The 25,851-nt window shown below is 37.5% G+C and overlaps 1 protein-coding gene across 1 annotated transcript in view; it reads right to left on the reverse strand.

The window, feature by feature from the left end:
• Positions 1-25,851, reverse strand: part of dph6 (diphthamine biosynthesis 6) — an 82,373-nt gene that overhangs the window by 4,422 nt on the left and 52,100 nt on the right. The window contains exons 13-14 of the mRNA XM_015390020.1: positions 13,288-13,536; positions 5,065-5,452 (exon numbers count right to left, since the gene is read on the reverse strand). Coding sequence (XP_015245506.1) covers positions 5,065-5,452; positions 13,288-13,536 — 637 coding nt within the window. The remainder of the gene's footprint in view (positions 1-5,064; positions 5,453-13,287; positions 13,537-25,851) is intronic.

Raw genomic sequence — 25,851 nt, forward strand, 5'->3', positions numbered from 1 at the left:
GCAAACAAGACGTGCAATTGCTTTCTTTAAATTTTCCATAAACACATAATTTGCAGATTATATAACAGATAGCCATCCTGCAAACAGATGTGTCCATCTATGCTGTCAATCTCTGTAGCTCCTCCAAACTTTGTTATTGCTTTATAATGTTACCCTCCTTTAAATATGTTTATCCTGAACATATTAAGTCATACAGACCCCTGTTTAATTTTTGTTCCACTTCACAATTTTGTTCTACCTCATTTGCCTGTCAAAAAAAGCCAAGAAATATAAAAAGTAAACATCAGATCATGTAGTTCACAAAAATACATTCCTATTGTTATCTCTATAAAAGCTCCTTCTATGATCACAAAGTTTTACTGTTTTCGTCCAAACAAACACTTAAGATTTTCTCAAGCTTAGGAGTCATATATTGGAAAATCCTTTCTATCGTAAGTAACAAGTTGAGACAAGATGTTTAAAGGTTTCATTTGAGCCATATGCCACGTCCATCAACTGCAAATCCTTCAGCAAAAAAGAAGGAGGGGCTGTGCATTCATATTTGGCTCCGCTTTACGTCCCTGCAGTGACAGCGACAATAGTAAGGCAGTGACTGCCGGGCGCCAGAGGTGTTACTTTTCCGCCTTTGACTTTTTGGATTTATCACCCGATGAGCATCAGCTTTGACCCATAAAGATGCCGGTGGGTTGGCTAGCAGGGCCTGGCTGTGTAAGCATCACAAGGTAATAGATTTAATCTCAGGCAAGAGTTCATATATGGTTTCAGGGGAGCTTTTTTTTTTTCTGGCCATGATCAAAGAAACATACATGTAAAAAAATATATATATTTTTACCTGTCATGAAGCTGGTCCTAAAATGTTACTTAAGTATTTAACATCTAAAGAATCATAGATAGAGAACGCAACAAAAGCTCAGCCCTATTTTTATTGCAATATACTATATGAACATATATAAAGAAAAAAAACATTTTGATAAAATGGTTGCTAAATATATCAAGCGTCATATTAAGCATCATAAATGCTCAGTAACGAGTAGCTATATAATTAGATAACAACGCATATAGCACTGTTTGCCTGTTAAGCATTTAAATACATATTCTAAAAACACTGACCTTTTTATTCATCACTGGCTACCATAATTCCACGTTACAAGACCGATACGTAATGTCAGAGTTAAAAATGACTGAAAGACGGCTGGTTTGGCAAAGATTCAGAAATGCTAATTGAATGCTTTGGCGATGGCCTGACAGCTGAATCCGTGTGATCGATGTGTTCATCGCCCTTTTCTCTCAGAGAGAACATCTTTCAGGATAAAACAAACACCGCTCCAAGCTTTGCCTCGACGAGATCCTAGAATCCTGGGAGCCGGAGATGGCGGCGTATAAAAGTGTAATGATGACAAAAGACCGTGCCAGCTGCCTGGGTTACTGTACACACTGAAGACACAACAAATGGCTTACAATAATTAAACACAGGAAGCGGAGGAGATCATCTGGGGAGCACTGCTTCCTTGAATACTTCATGTTGGCTAAACTAATGTCAGCTCAAACTTTTTTTCTGACAACAGAAGACAGATAAAGACAGGCTGACACTTTGCTTTCATTAATAGAGTGTTATGGAGCTCGTGTTGCAAAACTATAACATGGCAGAGGTGTTATATGTAACAGGAAGGCTTCTATGGGAATAATCCTATTCATAAGTGAAAACATTAGATCACTTTAAATCTGCCGTCAACATTAATTAGTGATAGATAATAAAACACTAACGAGACGAGAAGCATGATGCTTATGGAACAATTCAAAGCTGGGAAACATTCTACTCTGGTATTCATAAAGATGTTTGCAAACAACATAGATGACTGTAGAAGCATAGAGATGAAAAAGTAACCTGCTGGTGTCATTTATAATCTGTTGGGATGTTTGGAAGAAACTGGGTCTACAGTCATAAATAAATTCAGGTGTTTCGACCCCTTCGACAACTACAGGTGTTTAAAGTCAAGCACCAGTGAATGCGGACTGCTTCGGAAAATATTTCTGAAAGAATGGCCTAATCTTGTGAGCTCCAGGGACCTTTAAATATAAAGCTGTTTGGCCTAGTGGGTTAGAGCAGTGTGCTTGTGTTCTGAAAAAGTTGCAAGTACCCGGTTCAAATCCCACTGCCTCCACTCTGGGTTCCTGAGCAAGACCCTTAACCCCTTAATATCTCCCCGGGCGCTGCACAATGGCAGCCCAAAGCTCCCCAAGGGGATATTAAATGCAGAGGTAAATTTCTCCAATCTGAGATCAATAAAATTTAATTATTGGTTTAATTATCAGCTTTGGTTCTACCAATTCCCTCTATAAAGTTCATTGCATCTCCATATGATCTCTTAAGTAGGAAAGTTTGCAGCTATGGTCAAAAAGATTAAATACTGTCCAGTCTTAGCTCTCTTAGCTCTCTTTCACTTTCCAGATGTAAGATAAAATGTAGCAGAAATAGCTTTTAAGATTTCGGCTTCAGAAAACGCTGACCTGTAACCAATCAGCCATCACACCACCTCCATCTACAATGTGTGTAGAAACAACACCCTAATGACTTTTTTCTAAGTAATCTACATTTAAACTCTATTAATAGACCTATACATTAACATAGAATTTACAAAGCTAACCTAAAAAGGATTATGGGATTTGAAGCTGCGTTCACAACAAAAGAAAATTTCTCACACTGTTTGCCTGTTGGTCTCATTTTCACTATCTCTTGCAAACAACAATTTTATCCTAACATCACTGTACTTAAGGTGGAAAGCCAAAACACAGGATCGGCATCCTGGGTTCCACCAGAGCCTTCAGAGACACCAGAGTTCAGTGAGAACCCACCAACAGTGGGTAGCACTGCTGCCTCACAGCAAGAAGGTTTCTTGCAGCAAGATGGTTTGTCTTTCTGCATAGAGTTTGCATGTTCTCCCTGAGCATGCGTTGGTTGTCTCCGGGTACTCCGACTTCCTCCCACAGTTCAGAAACATAACTGCTAGGTTAATTGGTTTCTATAAATTCTCCTTAGGTGTGAGTGTGAATGGTTGTTTGTCCTGTTTGTCTTTGTGTTGGCCTGCGATGGACTGGTTACCTGTCCAGGGTGTACCCCGCCTTTTGCCTATAGACAGCTGGAGATAGGCACCAGCACCTCTCGTGACCCCACTTGGGATAAGTGTAATAGAAAAAGGATGGAAGTGATTGGGATCTAAATACTTCAGCATTTAGGAACCTCACTAACCGCAACATTTTAGAGATGGCTTCTTTAGTTCCAATATGACTATGCACCATACAAGGTTAAGGAAAGAGGTGGTGTAGAAGAATCTGACTGGTTTAAACAAATCCTGACCTGAACCTAAAAATATCCTCGACATGTGAGACTGTGGGCAACACTTGAGTGTCTGACCCCACAAATGCTTTCCTGAAAGGATGGTTCTCTTGAGTCATATCAGAGACACTAAAGCTTGACGTTTCCATTAGGTAATCATGGCCAAATTACGTAATTTTAGGTTCCACACAACTCCAAATTGTGTCAGAGTGGACAAATTTTCCACTTTGCATACTTAGGAAAATTTGTAACTATGGCAACAGCTCCACACAAAAAAAATTGTGGACAGGTGACAGCTCCTACAAGGGTAGGGATTGCAAATGTAAACATTGAGCGACTTCTTGTGATTTAGCCCATAAATATCACCATGACAAACAAAATGTGAAAAACTCTTGAAAATAATTGACTGTCAGTCTTTGTTGACAAGAAGATGCTTTGAAAAGTTTGAAGGCTCGAGGTTTGTGCTGTAGACACACCCCCTATAGTTGGCCAGAATATTAGATAGAGGGGGAAAAGCAGCAGATAGTATAAAAGCTGCAGATACAGTGTCTGCGGGAGTACGTACATGCAGACTTAGAGACTTAGACTTGACTTTATTAATCCCTTGGGATTACTCCCTTCGGGAAATTGTATATTGTATGCACCCTTCATCACTGAGCCCTGAAGCTGTTACAGAAGAGGATAGGCCAACCCTTATGAAACCCTGTCTCATGGCCTTTTTGATTTCCTTTATGACTGCCCAAAGATAAAGAAACTGTTGGCAATGTATCATTTGTTAGTTTTATATGTATTTCCATTATATTATTATATTAAAGGTATGGTGAAGGATGTTCTTTTTCCGGATGGATCATCAAAATAAATGGTCCTCCTAATTGTCAACCATTCTAGTGATATGTTTACGTAAGGCTGTCCTTCGTGGTTGTGCCCATTTTCACTAAACGGTGGTGAGTTTGATATAGTGGAAAAATTGCTAATCTTCTTTTGGAAAGTAAGCTTGTGTGGACGATGCAAACAGCAACTCTTGAACAGTGCGTGCACGAGGAGAAATGGGCTCCTGCATGTTCTCGCACACGTTTAAATAGGTGTTCCCTCTCTGAAATGGGTGCCTATCTTGCCTATCTTTTGAGAGTTACTCAAAGTTTATGGCCCAAGCAACTATGCCCAAGCAACTATGAAAGGTCATCATGAGGCATGGGGCGATTGCTTATCAAGGTATCAACTGAATGAATAAGTTATTCAAGAAATTACGTTATTTTAGAGTTGTTGCAAAAAATACTGTTATGAGTATATCTTACGAACCGTAGTTTTAAAACTGTTTTACTTTATTTAATAGTGATAAGTGAAGTCCTTTTAGTTTCCCAAACATGCCTGTTTGTCCAGAGGGGAAATTCTTTAAAAAAAGCCTAACTGGTCACTTTTGTAAGCAGGGGAAAAGGCTGTACCCTCCTTCAGCCAGCTGATCGGCAGTCTGTGGTAACAGGTGAGCCTTAATTTACTGTATGATCCACAAAGTTGGAGAAAATTCTGATCAAGCAAGCCCCTCCGATTGCATCCCACTAAAAGGAGTATAAACAAGTGGAAAGTCCTTGTTATACACAAAAATTTCCATCTCTACTTACAGAAGAGTCTCCATACAAAGCTTTCATTATGTATTGGGTTACAAGCAGATGGTATGAAATATGTGTGGTTAATGTTATGGCTGATTGGTGGAGTGGTGTTTAGAGGTGTACCTTGAACTATCTCCTGAACTGGGGAGGGGCTGAACTTGTAGAACACTCTTGCACACTGCGGTACCAGCTTGACCTCTACTGTCTTTGTGGCTTTCACAAAAGCATTGCAGACCTCCTCTGTGATGCATTTCACATCAGAATTTCCCAGGTCATCCCCGTGGGCAACCAAAGAAAGTGATAGCGAGGCACAAGTGCAGTCAGCAGAGAGCACGGTGTGGCACTCTATGGTTCCGCACCCTGCCTTTGTCGTACTGTTCCAGATAGTTCTTCTGGAGGGATCATCATTTACTGCTGTTACATGAAACTCAACAGCTGCATCCTTGGGTAGGGCAGGTACCACAGTGATGAGCAGCGGCGTGAGTTTGATCTCAGATTCCCACAGCAAATCCTGCAAATAGACAGATGGTATTCAAATTAACCTCATGGGAAATTACATACTGTGTGTTTTATTACAGACTACAATCAATCAAACGCATGGCTCTCATGCTGAGCCGCATGTTACAGTTTCTGAACATAAGCGTGAACCCATCAATGTTATTATAAAGCCCATCAGAAAAATGCTACCACACTGCACTAAGACAGGCTTTTTACTTGACAGATTGACACCCCATCAATTAATGTGAGACTGTGAAATGACCCTTGGTAATGATAGAGTACAAACAATTCAAAAACACTCCAGCGTCTGCAAACACAAATAAAATGCAATTCTCTTTGAGGTGCATTTGCAAAATGACAGATCCTTTCTACGAGATGACTTCTCACCTTTATGAGAAGATCATTCACAACATGTTTTATCCCTTACATTTAGATGCCTAATTTTATCCACTGGGAGAGAAACTGCCTTATTTTTCCCCCTCTGGATGGAAAGGCCTATTATCAAAAACAAAATATCTTAGAGCAAGTGCTACAATGTGGCCTTCTAATGATACTTGGCTGTGGCTTCATCTGCTAATGGGAGAGAAATGAGTGTTTTACGTAACCGTCATTCCAGTCGAAGTCAATAGGGCAAAAACACTTAACCCCCTTTTCAATTTGCTGGATCAATTTTCATCCACTTACACCCCACTTCGTAAGTGCAGAATAATAACAGGTTGCTTACATTTTATTTTGATACTCAAACGCACGCAGAAAACATAAAGAAATCATTGACAAGACCAGATGATAGCCCCTTTGTCCCTTCAGAGGACAGGGCACGTCATGACCCAATCTGTCTCCGAAGCAGCACTTAGCTTTAAATCAAACTTGAGTAAACTGTGACAGAAATGAAAGAAACAGCAATAAAAACCAGTGTGTTGTTAATGAGCATGTGAGAATGAGTTAGCTGAGGACTGTCTGTACTTTCTGATTTTGAAGAGAGCTTGTTTGTTGTGGAATCAAAGAGGCCCATAACAATAGCCATGTCAGCACAGACCGGTCTGGGTGTCAGGCAGAGTGACAGCACATATACGTGTCCAGAGCTTTGATAAATGTTATATTAGCACTTCTGGCACTGGCTAGGTATTCTCCTGGAGGGAACAGCTTCAGGACTTGTCAATAGTGATTGAACATGGAACAGAGTGCAAAGTAGGGGGAGAAGTGACAGGATGAGGAGTTCTTGCTCAGCCAGGCTTAAAGGCCACCCTGCAGGCCTTGAGTGCCAGGGTACTATACCCGACCGGCAGCCTGTGAGGGGGATTTGAGGACTTCAGCATAGTGCTTCAGCCTCTGGCAGGATTTTATTGCCACAGCACAGTTGCTGACTTTTTATAAGAGCTGTCGGATAAGTTTACATCAGTCTTTGTTTCTTTTTTTTTTCTCTCCAAACCTGCCTACTGCGATTCAGCAGGAGGTGGGAAGTTCACCCAACATTTCCAGGACTTTATATGTACTTGGGGCATTCCAGTGAATTAGAATAGCACTGAAAATTAAAGTTTGTAAATTTATATAAAAAGTGAAAACAAATCTATCACAAAAAAGCAAATAATTTTAAGACCGGCTAAGGGTTAGACCTTCTTTTGCATATTTTAATGCACAATTGTGACATAGCAAGGAGGAAGACCAAGTTTGTTTAATAGGAGCTTTTTAGTTAATAGGACTTTCTATTGTTGGTTCTGGTGTCTCGTCATCTTCTTTTCAAAACTCCATTGTCAGAACAGGCCTAGACGAGGCCAATCAAACGCAGATATACCTTGATCACTAAAGCAAGTACCAATACTTTTGGCAGTGCAGGCAAGTTCAAACTCCACAAAGGTTGTCAGTTAAGGAAGATATTTTCAGATCTTTATCTGTGAATCTGTGACCAAATTTTTTTTATCCAAAAAATGGACATTGGATCACTTAGAAACAATCCAATTTCTTTTTTCTCTTTTGCCCATGTGATTGGCTTCTGGCATCTTTTCTTTTTCAGGAATAATCTAACATAAAGAATTAGAAATGTAGCCCGTGTCCTGTGTATCTTTGTAAAGTGGCTTATAAAGCACTAAGCTCAGAGAATCTCCCTGAAGGGCCTCTGTTTTACAATTCGGAGGATGTTGCTTTTTCTGCTGCTTATATACATTTTCCATTTATATGTTTGGATACTCTGTAGAGTATGTTGCTTTAGTAATGAACTTTTGTAGTTTATTCTCTCTGTGAAAGATGTTGATGATTGTTTGTTCAGTCTTCCTTCAAAGCTGCAGGTGATACCATAACATTTCGTAATTGAAAATCTTCTTTTTTTTTTTTCTTTTTTTTTTTGTCATTCCACTGTCACAAGTACAGAGCAACGAAATGAATTCTCTGCATTTAACCCATCCCCTTAGGGAGCAGTGGGCTGCCATTGTGAGGCGCCCGGGGAGCAGCGTGGGGTTAAGGGTCTTGCTCAGGGACCCAGAGTGGCAGTCTGTGGGAGTGGGGGATCGAACTCACAACCTCAGGATTCAAAGCCCAATGCCCTAACCACTAGGCCGCCACTCCCCTTTTAGTTCTGTGTAACTAATTTTGAGTTGTTATTTTTCAAATGTAAACCATAATCATCATAATAATTTGAAATAAAAATTTAAAATATATCACTTTTGTGCACAAAATCAATAAGAGAATTTTACTACATTTTTTGATGATGTTCCAAATATAAAGCCTACAATTGATGTAAGTTTCTGTGTGCATCAATGGAGGATTGTACGCAACACTGAGATTGTATGTCCCATAGTTTGAAAAAAAGGGGAACACTTTCATTCCTCCCTAATCAGACATCATTAATTAAATTAATGTGATAAAACGCAGAGTTTGATATATGATAGAGCCTGAGTGCTGGAGATTCAAGATGTGAGGGCTGGCAGGAGGCAATAGTGTGTGCGTTTGTGAGTGTTCAAAGGGCTGTGTTCCACTCCTCGCCAGCCACTTAACACAATCCATCTCATTACTACATGCCTTTTCAGTTCCAGGGCTTGCACCATTCCCCCTGTGCTCTCTCTCTCACTCTGTAGGTAGCAAGGTAAAAGCATAGTCTGAATCTGCTGCGTTCAGCTCCCTGCACTGATTGGGCGTGACCTGCTTCTCTTTATGTTTGTTTTCCTTTTCCTCATCCCCCAACCCCTTCCAACTTGTGCCCATGTGCCTGGAGCGTGTGGTGGGTTGGAGGGCCAACAGGCATGAAAGCCGAACGGTAAACACGGTAATAAGGAAGTGGTGTAAAGGAGGGGAGCAGCGGGGAGCTGATGGGGCTGCACAGCTTAGCCAGTTCCCCTACATTTCCTGCCCAGCAGGATGCCTTCAGCATGTGCTTCTTATGTCTCCACACTTACTGTAGTGCTGTCAGTCTGCTGTATTACAACATCCCCTCCCCATATCCACTCTTTTATTCAGTATTTTTTTCCAATTCCACTCTGAGGCTTGTTAGATTGTTTGTGTAAAAAAGACACGGGGCAATGTCAGTGGGGTGTAAAAGAGTTTATAATTATGTGGCCATTTTGATATCACAGTAACAAAGAAACTCCCATTAAAATACTCTGAAGATTTTTTTCAGTGCTCTTTAGAAAATACACTTGGTACAAGAATTATTTTTATAATACCTGATTTGACCTTCACAAAGGGATTTGGGTAAAACATTTATTGGCTTTTAACATACATGCATATCCTGTGTTTTATTAAACATTCTTGCAAGCATGTTGATAACAGGCTCTTTGTGGTTTAATGTAGCGTAAATACAATTTCACACATGTAGCGACTCCAGTATGCTCCCAATTAACCCTGCAAGCTTCTTCATCCACCTGATTAGAGAAATTATCAACGCACAACAACTACGGAACCCTGTGGCTTTAAAGATGAGAACGGCCAGACCAAACATTATCTTCCCAGAGAGGTTGTCCAAAAGATTTGTACTTTTCTAGTACTGTAAATAGGTGCTAGATTAACTGGCTGAATATTTTTAAATTAGTATATGAGTATCATAGCTGAACAATAAATGCATGCTTTGGATTTAGTGCATCTTTAACAAGTCTATATACAATAACAGTAAAACTTAATGCCATTCATTTTACATGTTTTGTAATTCATTTGAATAATCCTTGTATTCAGGGTGTAATGATTAGAGGACAATATAATCGATGCAATTTAAAAAAAACAGGGGTGTAAGTCTGAATATGTGATATATTTGAAAGAAGCTGCAGAGCGTTGGAGATGTATATACATCCTAACCGTTTGGTTAAATTTCCTTAAGTAAATTTTATCCATACTTTTCTTTTTGTTATCAACAAGCTTCTGGTTTATGCGGAATGGATATTTGGCTACCTTTCCTGATAGAATTAATACAGTTCATCTGAACTAACATAAATTCGGCTTTCAAGTAGAACAAAGAGGGTTTTGGGAAGACCATTTAAGAAGGTTATTGTTAGAAAGCAGAGATGATGTGAAGTCTCTGACGCTCTCTCTGCGTTAGAGAAACAACAGCGGGTCAGCAAGACTGTACAGGGATTTGTCAACGGACAACAAAGTTAAGGGTTAACCCTTCCCAACCAGTCCTACCTCTGACACTATCAGACAGAAAGCTAAAGACTGTCTGATATGGCAAGCTGTTTTGACACTTAGTAGAAGCGCTATTGTTGAACGGTTTATCTCTAAAATAAGATTCTTCCTGGTCAAAACCACATTCCTACTAGTCAGAGCTGTACATATGGATATCCTAAATTGAATTTTTGCCAGCAAAAATTTCAATATTTTTAGTCATTGATTCTTGATATCTTAAATAAAAATTATGGCCAGTAACAGTTGTATTACGGAGATCAGAAAATCATTTATAGACACCCAGACTGTTTATTTTAGATAAGAGTAATGTCACTTTGGATATCTGAAAGTAACTGCCCAATAAGAATGGGGAAAAGTGACGCCATTTGGACTAGTAAGAATTACATTTCAGATATCTGGAAGAATACAATTAAAGGTATCTGAAATACATATCCAGTCAAGCAAATATATGTTAACAGCCACCTAAAAGAAGTTAAGATTTGTAGATATCTTTAATGTAGTACTTACTAGTACAAATTTGATTCCAGATTACTTAAAATATAATTTCTACTGGTAGAAATGTGATTAATAATATCTAAAATGCAATAATTCTGACTAGGAAAATTGTAATCGTGACTAGGTAGAATGCTTTAGTACTATCTCTAAAAGAAATGTCACTAGTCAGCCCGCCTATTTTATGTTAAAACAGAGCCGCATTATTCTTTAGCAAGTATCTAAAACAAAATTATAGATAGGCATTAATAAAATAGAGATATCTGGAATTCTAATTTAAGTACCGGTAGTTTACATCTGTAATGAAATTTCTACTAGCAGAAATATATTTTTGATGTCAAGAATTGGATTTCTGGCTAGATATCTGTAATGTTATATTCATTTTTTAAATCTGAAATAATAAAATAAATCTGAATAAATAAAATAATTGTGACTAGCAGTAACTCTATAATGGAGATCTGAAATTAGAGTTCATCCTTGTCAAAATTCATTTTTTGATAGGAAGAATGTTATTTTAGATATCTGGAAGTAAAAGCCCAATACACATGAATGGGAAACGTAAGGTAATCTGTACTAGTAAGAATTATTTTTCAATACTGGTTTTGGAATGAATAAAGCAGGCTAACACTGACCCTTTCTTCAGATAGTCTTCCAGAAGCCCTAACGTCTAACCCTGTGAAAAACCTCTGAAACCTGGGTCTGTGTTTGGAAATCAACCAAATTAAATAAACTACTAAGTTTTTACATCAAATAAAGAGGCAGATTAATGTCAGAAACCTAATGATGACTACAAAAAGTAAGCGTTTGAGTGTGGCTTCTCCCTCAATTACAGATCCTACCTTGAACTGCAACATGAGTCGAACATTAGAATAAAGAAGGGCATAAAAGTCCAAAGTCCATTTACAGGTGAGACCTCAAGCTGCTAATAAGAACTACTTCTTAGGATGTGGTCTCTTGGTAGCAATCCTGGGTCAGTTAAGTACTTATTTTAAATTCATGCGACATGGTGCAGTAAATCCCAACAGATGGGCAACATTGCCATCATAAATGACCTCTTATATGAATCTAATTTTAATACCTTATAAAAAACTTTCCTCTTACATAATCTATTCAACTATATAAGGCATAGAGTGCATACGTATTCACACCCAAGTCACAGCACAAGTCCTGTTTTAAGTTGACAAAAAATCATGCAGGAAAACTGTGAGAAGGGATTATTTTTCCCAACTATGCCCTTGGTGATGCATGGTGGTGGCAGCATTTGCTGTGGGGATGCTTTTCTTTAACAGGGACAGAAAAAAAGCAGATGGGGAGAAGAATGTAATCAAAAAAGGGGCATTCTTGAAAGAAAACTAGCCAGAAGCTGGAAAAGACTTGGAAATCAGGCAGAGATTTACCTTTCAGCAGAACAAAGAAATAGCTAAAATGAAGTCATATTCACATCATAGAAAGGTCCAGTCAAAGTCTAGACATAAAAGCAACTGCAAATTTGGGAGAGGACTAACAGAGCTTGAGCTGTTATTTGTAGAAGAATGAGGAAAAAAAACTGCCATGTCTGTGTGGATGTGTAAAGCTGGTAGATTCAAAGCAGTAACTCATAGTGGGCTTAAAGAATACTGCATACCAGACTGTTTAAAAAAAAAAAAAGTTTTGCCTTTTTTCATTCACTTCTAAATGATGAACTGTACGTATTCTGAATGAAAATACTTCCAATATGAAGTTTGAGTTGATAAAGTAACAATGTGTGCATATATTCGCATAGATATACGGTGAACTTGACATGCAATGACAGGTCTTATTATTTATTTTTTTTTGGTTCTGCATTTATCCAACTGTGATTTCCAAGTGTGGCAAAAAGAGTCGAATACCATAACCATTCGAGCTCTTATCAGGTGTATTTTAAGGAAACATATGCTTGGAACTAAGACGTTTTCATCAAACATGTCAAAGCTTTATGAATGTGATTACTAACTTTAAATATGATCACAATTTTACATATAGTTAGACTTGATAATGTGCTAAGAACTGACATAAAGTTGACACTCTTCAACAGTGTTCAGCACTCTAACAAACCACATGTTGGAGGTGGGCTCCTGCTTCTCTCCCAGAGGCCCTATTCCCATGGTTAGACAGATTACTGTGGGAGGAGAAGCGCTGCCAAAGGAGACTGAAGCCCCTATTAGAAGAACGGAGCAAGGGTTGTAAGCCAGTGCGGGAGAACGGAGCAAAGGGTGGAGGCTGGTGGCAAAGGAGACGGGTGAAGAGGAGGGGGGATAAGCTGCTCTGAGACTTGAACGCAGCTCCAAAATGGTGTGTGGGGGCAAAGGATTAGCAGAGCTCTGAGGAAGACATCTGCTTCTGTGCCAAGCTCTGCATTATCAAAGACACTGGCGTTTCCCACATCATCAACTTTTCATGAGCGAACTCACTGGTAAATATCAGTAGCAATGGCTCAGGTCTCATGGGAACAGAGGGGCGTGAAACACGCTCTTTTTTTTTTTTTTAAACAACTATAAAACACTTCTGAAAGGCCTCTCTCAGTTCTCATAGCAAGTTCCTTTTATTTTATTGATTAACTGATGCATGAGTTCATTTATCTTTTAATCTATTAAACATTAAATCAACAAACATGGCTGCATATGATCATTGATATGTCCTCTGGATCTATTAAAAATAAATACATTAAAAAAACAGTTATGAAAGGGCAAACTAGCCAAAGTTATACATTAGATAATGAAAACCTTCACTGACCTTCTCCTCCTCTGTAGCTCTCCACATGCTTTCCCACACAGCTCTGATGTTCCCAATATCTTGGCTTCTTGTGGTGTAGCAGTGGGCCTGGATAACATGAGCCAGAGTCAAGTTGTGGATCACAGCTTCCAGTACCTTCTTCACATGGCTGATGGACAGCTGGGTTTGTATGGAGGGGCCAGCTTTTACCAAATGCAGGGTGCAGGGGACCAAAGCTATTTGACCTGCACAGAAAACCTGCTCTTCTACCTGGAAAAGACAAAGAAAAAAAAGAAATAGTATAGATGACCTAAAAAACATAGTGACAGTGTAGGCTGAACTAAAAGGAGATGCTTAGAGGTCCTTGTGGTAACCTTTTGAGAAATATCATAGTTAATATTTGTTAGAGAAACCTCTCAAATACTCCTTAGGTAGATTCTAACCTTTTCAGAATAGTAGTAAAGCCATTTTTTAAACCAACTCCTAGCTGTGAATATAAGTAAGGATTGTTCAAAGAAGAAAGGTTAAAAGTTTTCAATACTATTGCTCATAGTTCCTAAAGGGAAATTAGAAATGGCTAATGGGCAGATAAATAAGGTGGACATAAAATAGGATCAATGCTTTGCTCATTAGGAAACTTGGAAAGTAAAAATAAACTCAGACATTAACTTAGTCAGAAACCAAGAAAATGTCTTCAATTGTTACTTGTCTAAATAGTTCAGTCCAGACCAACTGTTAGAAGAACATGTGACCATAACAATCCAGATAAAGGAGAAAGGAATGTACACTGGGAAAAATCAAAATCTAGATAAGTCATTTTTTCTTAAAATAAGTGCATTTGTTCTTGGATTGAGGAGATAAAAGAGGCATTTTGCCAATGGAATAAGACAATCTACACCTTAAATAAGAAAACACAATTGCATTGTCTTATTTCACATGCATATTATCTAATTATCTTATTTTAAGAGTAAAAATACTGATTCCATTGGCAAACTATCTCATTAACCTACTCAAATTAAGTGTAAATACACCTAATTTATGACATTTTTACTTATTTCTAGATCGTTTTTTCCAGTGTAAAGAAAAACAAAACTTGATCCATTTTACAAACCTCAATACAGGGAGATTTTTTGGCCAGGAACACCGAAGGAAAGCCTTAAAAGAGCAAAGAGAGGATACTTTCGGAAAAACAATTAGAACTTCCTTTCTAATTAATATGAAGTTCAAATTGGAAACTGGAAAACAGGCTTTGTTTTAAAAACAAAAGTACAGCATTCACAGATTTTGTATAATCAAATTAACATTAATTATAAACCAATGTTTCATTAGCAGTACATTAATTAACAGGTTCCTTCTCCCATTCTTCAGCATCTTATCACCACCAACTCATAATTCACAGGTCTAATGCAAGCAGGTATTCTGGAAGATACTTGCAAATATATCTCAGTGGTGCTGTTGTTATTCATAAGGATAATTAACCATATGATAATAAGCTCAATTCACCGTTAAATGCCTCTGTTAGAATTAAGCCCCCTAAATAATAGAAGCTGAAGAAAAATCTATCTGCTTAATGCAGACAGAGGAGTAGACATAAGAGGTGGCATTAAGGAGGTCAGGTCTTCAGAGGCCCAGTAGATCAGCAGGGTTTGCAGCTGGATGACATTATAGCTGGACACTGGGTATTGGTCAATGCAAATGGAAGCTGTAGGCTTTTACCGATTATCAATAACTGAGCCAAAGGGTTTTACCTTTTAAGTTAGTAGGGTTAGTGTCAACAGGATTTGGTATTTAAAATTAGGATGATCAGCTGAATGAGGGAGTACCAAAGATGTCTAACTTCGTGTGTTTTTTTTCTCTTTACACTAGTGGTTTTTATCAGTGTATATGGGCTTAATTAAACATATTTTATTATTTAACACACACAGCAGCAAAAAGTGCAGCATTGTGTGCAATAACCGCATAAGAAAACTGTACTCAAATTTAAAATAAATAAATAAATGTGATGGATGACAGTAACTGATGTCATCTGTTTAGCACCAAGTGGAACTGTTTGAAATGAAAGATATTTCTTAAAAGTACGAATATCAGTTTGCGTTCCTTTCAGCTGTATTAAGGCTGTAGCTCACTACAGTTGTAATTCTAGAACAAAATACACAAAAACAAAAAAAGAAAATACTGGCCAATAGATAACGTAGAGAGCAGTCTCCTGCTAAAATGCAGCTCATAAAAATATGATGATTACACATAATTTTCCAATGAGGAACCCTAAGGAGAAACTTGGTGGTGTGGCCTAACAACCCAGCATCTCACAGAGAGAGAGAAAAAAAGTTTGTTGGAGGCTTTTCTATCAGTTTTTTCACTCTTTTCCTGTCTTTTAAAACAGTGGGGAAAGACAACATGTAATCAAAAGCCTTCTTATTGAGCAGCCATGCAGTTATAGAGTAATGTCTTCTCATTTATTTTGGCTTTGATGTAGAAAACAAATTATGGTAAAGCTGATATCAATGTGTAAAGCTTTATGGTCATAAACAGCCATTATCTATAGGTTCAGTCACCTATTGGTCTTGCAGTTTACTTTTTAACTATGGTATGTCTTTATCTCTTATCCTTTTGTTAACATAATTAAAAGATCCCAATTGTTTCTCGAATCTTGGTAAAAAGTGTTTCAAATAGTAAAAGGATGCCTAATTGGTGAGAAGAAATGTATCCACTTAACTTGTAGTTTGTTGCAAATTGCTTAATATATCCTATTAAAGAAGTATTTTTTGTTAAGAAAATCAAAGGATTTCCAAACATCATTACATAAATGATGTCATTAACCATATAGGACACCTTCTTCCCTTTCTTTCAGAAAAGAGTGTTTTAAAATTACTTATTCACTATCAAAGCACATTTTTCAGCCGGTTATTTGATGCTATTAAGATTTTTAGACTTACCATTTTGATACAATTTTTTGATAAAATTCTAACAGAACCAGATGTTAGCCACACCACTGCTAAGCTAAAGGGCAGACACCATCATTGGTATTTCCATAACTGAATGGGTTAACCATGATAATCAGCTCTTGGGTTCACTTGTCAGCTTTGATGAAGCTTTAGCTTCCATCTCTGCTGCAGCAAATTACTGGGACAGTGTATGAGGCAGGAGATGGAGGGTAGGCAAGTTAGAGAAGCAAGAGTGAGTAAAAGGGAAGATAGGGCCCTCCCCGCTTTCAACCATTTGGATCAATCACCGGATCATTTACCTGCTAGCATGATCTGCCCAGGAGCCAACATTACGGAGACTGCCTCACATAAAAGCTAGAATCCCACACATCAACAACAAATTGTCAATTGTCATTCCATTTATGAGCCATCAAATTCCATCATATCCATTCCAGCAAAAAGGAACTCCATCAGGTTGGACATGTGGCTACAATCTTTTAACAATCTCTTAACATTAAAAAAGTGCTTACTGCATTTTGAATTCCTAAAGACCAACTACCGATTGTCAATTTGAATATCAAAAGGAGAAAGCATGGGGCCTCTTGACTGTTAAAAGCAGAATCCCATTGCGTCTACCGAGCAGGTGTGTGATGATCAATTATTAAGGATCTGACTCTAGTTACTCTTAGTGGGAGGTGGAATCGGGGATCTTGGGTTTTGCCGTTTCCGTGCTGGTCGTGAATGGGGGAAGAGAGCGTGGAAGGGGAAGAGTGAATACTATTTACATAAAATTAACAGTTCAAAAGAATGAGTTCACACACCAATCAAACTTGTTAATTGACTGTCAATGGTGTGTCCCTGAATATACAACACAACTACATTATTCATCTAAGGCCTTGACAGCGAAGACAGTCCAATTTGCATGGCCGTTCTAAATTTGATCAACAACCACAATGCCACATGCATTTTTAATAAGCCAGCGATGGGAACCTTTAATATTCATAAGGGTCAAAGAATTGCATATGACATTAAACTTTTTTTTTAAAAGGTAAGTATTTTTCAAATGCTGGCCTTTGTTCTCTAAGTGGCCCAGAGGAAAAGGTGTAACGTTCCTTATTCTGTGGGGAATAAAGAATGAATGCAACTTTTTTCTGTTGAGTTATTTTTGTCATTCAACTGATTGAAATCTATTCATTCAAACTTTTAGAATAAAAAGTGTTACAACTGGTTCAAATGGCCTTAATGCTCTGTAATTATTCTTATCTATGATAAAAAAAAAAGGTTACAGCAAGCTTTAAAACCAAGAACAAAAAAAAAGTTCACCTTCTATGATTTTTCCCAACATATGTAATAGAGCTGTATTTTCACCTTGAACCACACATTTATTTAGCCTCTAGTTTAAAACTGATTTTTTTTTTTTATGAACATTTTGACATGTCTGAAAGTCAACACCGTAATGATATTTGTTCCATTTCTTTGAGCTGTAGACAGTAACATCATTAAACACTTTTAAAAGGAACTTGGTGGTGTTTCATTTCAGACTGGTAGGTCTGAGGTGTTACTAATTACAGTTTTTCAGAATTCAAGAGTTGACCAGACGGTGCTAGACTATTTTCATATTGGTGATGGAGTCCTCTGGGCCCCCTCATCACACCGAAGACGCCTCAGAGTGTCATTAGCAAAACTTTAGAATGGTGTAGATTAACTAGCCTGGCTTGGATAATATTACCTGGTATTGATGAACAGTCAGGTCTCCCCCCCCCGGTTCCAAGGACAAAGTGAGGTGAAAAATGGCTCCACCATTCCTAACCAATATGCTAATGGTCACATTTCTCCCCACTGAGACCGTATACATAATTTAACAAGTAAAACGTGTGTCAAACAGTTTAGATTAATAAAACTTTAAAAGGGTCATTGGAGCAAAGCAACATCTACAATCCAAACTTAAATTATCATTTGAAATTCATTCATTTTTATTAATGTTACAAAATGTCTCATTAGACAATAAATGCTTTATAAAAGAGTTGAATGTTTTTTTTATCTGTTTTATCTGCAACACCTAAATGTCACAAAGGATTATATCAAATGTTATAATGCCTTGTAGGTTTTATAGCAATTTAATAGTGTTAATACATTTTAGAGATAAAAACTGATACTGTAACATTTAAGTGTCTTGGTTTGATTTAAGTTAGACTTTGTCAAGGAAATTCTAACTCATTAACATTCTTCAAACTAAATCATTCAATTATGTCTTTGTCCTACTAGAAACAAACTGGAAAAAATCTAAATCTAGACAAGTCATTTTTTGCTTAAAATAAGTGCATTTGTTCTTGAATTAAGAATGAAAAGGAGAAATTTTGCAAATGGAACAACACAATTTACCTTTAAAATAAGAAAACACAATTGCATATTCTTATTTCAAGTGCATTTTATCTAAATATCTTATTTTAAGAGTAAAAACAGTCGTTCTGTTGGCAAAACATCTAATTTACCTACTCAAATTAAGGGTAAATGCACTTAATTTAATTAATTAAATTAAGTGTTCGAGGCAGGAGATGGAGGGTAGGCGAGTTAGATTTACTAGAAACGAAGTCATTTAGAATGTTTTTAGAGCATAAACAGTAGTGTATAGGATTTCCTAAAAGCGCGTTCACGAGTCTACGGAAACCNTTATTTGAATGTCAGCAGACAGCAAGAAGCCTCCCAGATCTCCAGATGCATTTGAGATATCAAAAAAGTAGTCCAGAGTGTTGTTCAACATGGGGGTGAGTAGAAAATGAGGGCTAATCATGTTTTGGGTGTACTATTCCTTTAATTTGCGAAATATTTACTTATTTCTAGATTGTTTTTCCAGTGCAGAAGTAAACTTTCAGATATAAACTGATGAATGCATCCATCCTACAATTAGCTCTGACCAGCCTACCTGTCTTGCTAAAGAAAAGCATCCCCAAAGAAAGATGCTGCCACCACCATATTTAGTCAAGGGGCATGGCAAAAGCAAACAATATTTGTGGCTTTTACTCAGCAATGATTGCATTTTTCATCCATCCAGGACATATTTGTTGATTGAATGTCTAGTTTTCCTTTTAACAGATATTCCTACTTGAGCTTTTCATCTGTGGAGCTCCTGCAGGGTTAGGCCGACAGCCAGGTCTCGGTGGGCCTATGGTTGTGCCACAAGTTTTACATTTTAGGCGTAGTACGAAGAGGACTATGCTCCATGAGATACTGAAAGACTAAGATACCCCTTCATGATCTAATCCTGTAATGAAATTAATCTGCTGTGTTTATACTGTTTTTTAAAATAGGTTTTAAAAGCGAAAGGTTACAACGGATTTTATCAGTTGTATCAGACTAAAGGAGTTAAAAAAAAAAAAAGAAGTTGACCAGTTTAGAAATGTTTAGTCCATGTATCATTTGCCTCTCTTTCACAATTACACTTGTATTGGTTGCACATTGGTTGCAAATTGCAGTGAAGTACTTGGTTGAAATTATGTTTAAAAGGTAAATGTTCACGTGTTCTGAATAGGTGCTATATGAATAATCTGAAAAAATAAGGTGAATTAAATAAGAATACTGCAAAGGACTGCATATGCCATCTAAAACCAAGTCTAATGTTTCACAGAAAAAGTTATTTTTATTTAGCTACTTTTAATCCATTTCTTTCTTGATTCTTATTCTACAAGTTTCCTCCTCTACTCGATCACCTCAAATGTGAGAGCTGAAAAAAAACCTAAAGCTGAAGTTTTGTTGCATGCATTTAAGTGCATATATAATGTCCTTCTGGCAGGATTTGAAATGCGGTGACTGTTTAATCCGTGTGTGGTGGATGGCAGTTTGTCAGGGATGTGTGCCGTGATTCCATCTTGAACTGGCTTCGAGTCTGTGGGGTTCTTTCAGCATTAGCGAATTCAAAGCAGATCACGTCTGGGAATGGAAAATGATAAGAAACGGGCTCGTGTTGTGCCGCGCCCTGAGGAAATCCTGCCTCCTCTGACACCTCATTTCTACAAATGCAAACCTTTAAGGAGAGGGGCAACCTTTCTCTCTCATACAGAACCCTCAACTTTGTATGTCTGGATTGGAAAGGGGGAATGTATTAGTGTTTTTATTATTATTCCCTCCTTTTTCCTTCTCTCTCTCTCTCTCTCCCTTCTTCATCCTGTTCATGCTCTAGTTTGAGCCTAACCCCTGTATGCTCATCTGTCAAAAAACATTAGTGTTCCTTAAACAGCGACATAAATAGCCACATAAAGTGTAAAAAAAAAAGAAGACAAATATGAGACATTTCTTGGTTAAATCTTGCTCGTCTGAAATTGCAACAATGTTTACAAAATAAACCAGAAGCACATGTTAAAAACATAAAAATGCTAGAAAATTTAGAATAAATAAATATCTATTGAAGAGACAATGTGTGTTGAGTCTCGAGGACAGAGGCTAACCCCCCTCCCCAAAAAAAAAAATGTTTAAGCTTGTTTTTTTTGTGTTTTTTTTTGGTTTGCCCTGACATTTCCACTCTGTAGACATTGAAATGTGCAGAGATGTAACACTGCACTGTCAGCTCTGTTCAACTTTATGCTGGTCAGAAGCTGCCACTCAGTACTATAACCAAGGTCAGAGGGGAGCTGCCAGCTGAATGCTGAGAGAGATGTGTCTGCAAGGAAAACAACATAAATAAACAGAAAACTGCTTTAACAAAAAATAAATAATAGAATATAGGCTTTTTCTGCATTTATTTGTTTGCATATAATGTTTAAGAGATTGCAAAATGAAGCAAAAACTACCTGAGGCAGATGTAGTGAAATCGGCTCTTTACATTGCAGTACAGTGCCATAACAGAGTGGGGCTGTGAACGGAGAGTGATGGAGGGGCATGCTTTTTCATCGGGTTAGGCAAAATGCCCCGCTGCCTTCAACTGTCCTGGCCGCACATTTTTTGACAAATTGGTTGTGAGGCTTTTACGACTGATGCACATATCGCAAAAATCAGTTCTGCCAAGCTTCCTCTATGACCTGCCCGTAGGACATGACAGGGCCCCTCCATGCATCGCTCTATCAAGCTGAATCCTTCCAGGACAATGCAAATTATGACAAATTCCATCATCCTGCATTATACGCTTTCCCCCGCTAATCTCCCTAATTCGAGAGAATCGGGGAGGGTCTCTCACTGTTTAAGCTGAGGGGCATGTTGTCTGACTGAATGATGCTGAAACTGCAACCCTCATCCCCCGTTCTGTCTCCCTTTCCAGCTGTGACCATCTCATCTTCTCTATCTTTTCTGATTTTTTTTTTTGTTCTTTTGTGTGATATTTCGTCTCCTTTCCTGGCAGTTAAGAAAGCACATGCCAATTAGACCCGGACAGAAATACATAAAATTGAAGTGTTTTCAGAGTAGTGAAACGTACATTTGTAAATGAAGAAACAACAGAAATGACCAAGCATGCATCTGTAAAGGACAATTGAGATTCTTGGAAATTTAGAGCAGAAGTGTCTAGAGAGAATAAGAAATATTTAACTATTTTCTAAATAATAAATCTGTCTAAATCTACATCTGAAAGAAACTAAGACACAGACAAACAGACACATTCTTACTTCTGTTCTTTCCTTGCACAATAATAGGGGACTGAATATAAAGTCCAGAACTTACAAAAATAAACAGCCTAAAAAATAAAACAATAATGCAAAGAGTGACTACAATACAATATATACAATCAAGTAAAGGTAAAGACATGCATTTCCGTTTCCGATCAATAGATGGCAGTATGACCGCATTAAAAAGCACTGAACACACTACAGCAACAGAGGAGGCTGACCAGAGAGCATCACCAACCCCTTTAGATTTACTCCTGTTGTTTTTTTTGTTGTTTTTTTTTTTTTTTTTTGTTGTTTTGCTTGTTTATTTTGGGGTGATTAATATATATTCAAAAAAGAGAAAGCATAAACCTGAAAAAATAAATTGGAACACCTAAAAAAATAATGACTAATGACATGATTCTGTTAAAATGAACATATAAATATATAATCTACGTTCTTATCTTGATTTATTTTTTTCATAAATATGTAGAAATAAAAGAGGAAGGGTAAATAAAAACTTGAAGTGCTACAGTACAGCAAAATCCAAAAAAATGTCAAGAAAGCTGAGCTTCAAAAGAGAATTTATACTTATAATATGTATGTTTTTTCCTGAAATACATAATTTATAACATAACAAAATATTTTAGAATAATAATCCTACCACAGAAAAGTGATATAGTGCTCCTAAAATACACTGAATCCCTTATGAAAAATACAGCAAATATTAACATTTGCCTCAGAGCATCAGATGCAGCTCAATAAATTCTGACATGTAGTAAATATTGTCTAGTCCATATCGGGAAAATGAACCCGCACCCTTAACGTCTCTACTTCATAACATAACACACATTCACAGGGCTAAAACAAAACTTCCGGTTTATAATAAATGTACAGCAGGGATGATAAATTAATATTAAAAGTGAAAGTGCTGGCATATCGCGAGGTGGGAAAAAAAATAGAAGGCACAACATCATTCATCTGCAGACAATTTTTTTTTCTTCTTCACAGCAGCAAGGCATGCTTTGATGACAACAGCATTTGAAAAGCAAATAACCCGAGTTAAAATTTAATGCTCAGCAGAACCATTTCATTGAGAAGTACGAGGCCAAGAGACACATCAACACTGTGTATCTTCAGTCTTATATAATAAAGATTAAAAAAAACAACCTTCATTTATAGGGGTGGAATTTTGATTCTTTAATTTTCTGGTAGAAATATGTTAAAGCAAGTCATTGATAGATGGTTGAGATTTATACAATCTGTGCAATTTGCAGAGAGGCAGATAAAAATACAGGAGTTATCCATAAAAGCACTTGTAGCTATAGAAGAGACAATGGATTTCCTACAAGAAGAGAGAATTTGCTTTAAAGTTAATACTGTTTGTAGAGTAGTTAGGGTTAATTTTTTTGTTGAAAAAAGATGTAAAAATAAACAAATTGATTTCTTAAAATCTGTAGATGCCATTTATTTTAGTTTCAGTTAAAAAAGGAAGGCATTTTCAAACGCTGATTAGAGTCTGTATGTCTTCAAAATTCTTTGTAAAGAAGTCGATTCCTATATTTTTTTCCTGTTTCTGTGTCAAGCATGTAGGAAGCTTTTGCAGATTCTGTTTATTTGCTTGGTACACTTTGTGTCTGTGTGCATGTGAGTAGGCAGGCCCTGTCAGCTATGCCCTCTCGTCACTGCAGGGGGAAGAAACACACCCAGGCAGCTCTGAATATAGTGGCTAGTTACCATAGTAATGGGATGGTCATACATCTCTCTGTTCTCAGACATTGATGGAAGTGGACAGGACACGCCGCTCTGCTTTTTATCTATGCATCTGGTATTCGGTTATTTCATTCCACACAAAAAAAAAATAAAAAAAATGCAAAGCCATCCTACTGCTCCTTTTACTGGATCCAAATCGCAGGGTTGAAATGGGAAGTAAATAGTTGGGTATGGGGTAATAATTCACAAACGGAACTACAAATAATTGATGTGTTTTGACTGAATGTTTGCGATTGCGACTGTAATAGCACGCGCGTCTTGGCAGATGTCTGCTGTGGTGGGATCTTTACATGATGCTTTTCAGATGCCTTCTTGATGTCTCTGAACCATTGCCCCCCCCTCCCCACTGCTCATCAGCAGTGACAAAGTGAGAAGCAAACAAGGATCTTCTCAAACACCCTCCACTACACACACACCAATGCAACATGCACATGCATCAGATTAAAACGCAGGGTCGATCATTTATCAAATGTAATTATATTCAAAGGCTATAATTGATTGCATTAATCAAAATATAACTAAATGTTTTGGTGCAATCTCCTTGTGAATGAAGACAATATTAAAACAATCCTATTTACACGAATTGTGCTCATCTCTGAAGATATACTTAAAGTAAGATAACCTTAAACAAAAACACCAAAATCACACAAAAGATGGAAACAATCAAATTTAACAGCATTTTCTTAATGGAATATTATTTTCTGCTAAACATAGCATATTGACTAATAGTGATCAGAAGGCTATCTAAACCATTTATTCATTCTTATCTTGATACAGACACAAAAATGCAAAATTGCACAAATCATCATATTTTTGCTCACATTCAAGTCTTAATAAAGCAATAGCATAAATTAATTTATCAATCTGTTTTAGCAGAGAAGGGAATCAGCTGTTTAACAGGCCTGCATTTTAAACTTGATAGCTGTAGTGTTAAAGTAATAAAGGGTGGTACTAATGTATCCAATGCTGTCCTGCAACCAGAAATATTCCAAAAAAGTTAAATTTGTCTCCCTCTATTCAGCCAGCTGACTGGCAGTCCCCAGCAACAGGTAGGGTTAGAAAATACTACCCAGCAGCAAATTAACCCTTTCTAATAAAGTAGAGAAAAATGCCAACTTTTAGTAGGCTTACTTGCAGGTCAGAAGCAACAGATAGGGGAGGGAAAGCATTGCATTACTGTATGCTACATAGTTGGAAGGAAATCCTGGAAAACCATCACCTTCTAATACTCTAAATGTATTTTCAATAATAATCATAGGTAAACAATTAGAACTTTACTAATATTGGTAATTTGCCCTGTGCGTATTTTGTGGGTTATGTAGGTGGAATCCAGTCACCACTTTTACAAAAGACATCTTTTGCAGCCTACATGTCCACACACACACACACACATAAGTATCTCTTTGTGTTTGTCAGTATCCTATGTGTAAAAGAGGCACGATAGCTACCCTGTCCCAACTTCCTATGGCTTGTTGACATGAACCAAGGCAGTCAGGCACCAATAATACATGAAGAGCTGTTCAAAGACAATTAGGATCAGTTGTCACGGTCGGGCCCATTAATGAGTCGGAGTGTGGCAGGGGCCGAGGCAGAGGCACAGCACAGGCGAACACCGCCGCCTGAGAGCCAATGCGCTCTGACAGATCCAGTCCCTCCCCTGTCCTCGCCTGGTACAAGCTGATACCAGCCTGCGCCCATGATGGGGCTGCAGAAGTGGCAGCATACCATTGGAAAAAAATATATAAAAATAATAATATCTATATATATATGTGTGTGTATTTATTTATAAAGAAAAAAAAGGAAGCAATGTTTTCTGCAAATAATGACTGCCAGGCCACTTCAGCCATCGTGTCATAATAGAGGGGAGAGAAGAGGAGGGGGTGAGAGAATATTGGCTGGCAGTAAAATAATTACCCATGTTGTCTCTACGTCTTTACATAAAACTACCTTCACATATAAATACAACTGTGGTTTGATTTGACCACATCTGTGAATGTATCCGCATTTGGCCACAAGTTCTCAGCCTGATCCAGAAAGCGCCCAGGAAAGAAGGTGTATTTTATCAAAAAGACATGTATCAAAAGTTTCAAATTTTTTATTAAGATGTATGCCAAGAAGAATGAAGCAATGGTTGTCTGTATATGGAAAAAAAGGCTTCAACATATCTGCATGAACATTGTGCTGTGCATACTGTATATATATTTTTTGTGTTTATTTGATGGCAAAAAAAGATACAGAATGACAAAGATAACAGAAAGGCTAGCTGCTAAAGTTACGAAAATTACTTTTACATTTTTTTTTTAAGTGGAAGTGGAAGC

This window comes from Cyprinodon variegatus, unplaced genomic scaffold (assembly GCF_000732505.1).
Source record: "Cyprinodon variegatus isolate N-32 unplaced genomic scaffold, C_variegatus-1.0 Scaffold21, whole genome shotgun sequence".
Taxonomy (NCBI): domain Eukaryota; kingdom Metazoa; phylum Chordata; class Actinopteri; order Cyprinodontiformes; family Cyprinodontidae; genus Cyprinodon; species Cyprinodon variegatus.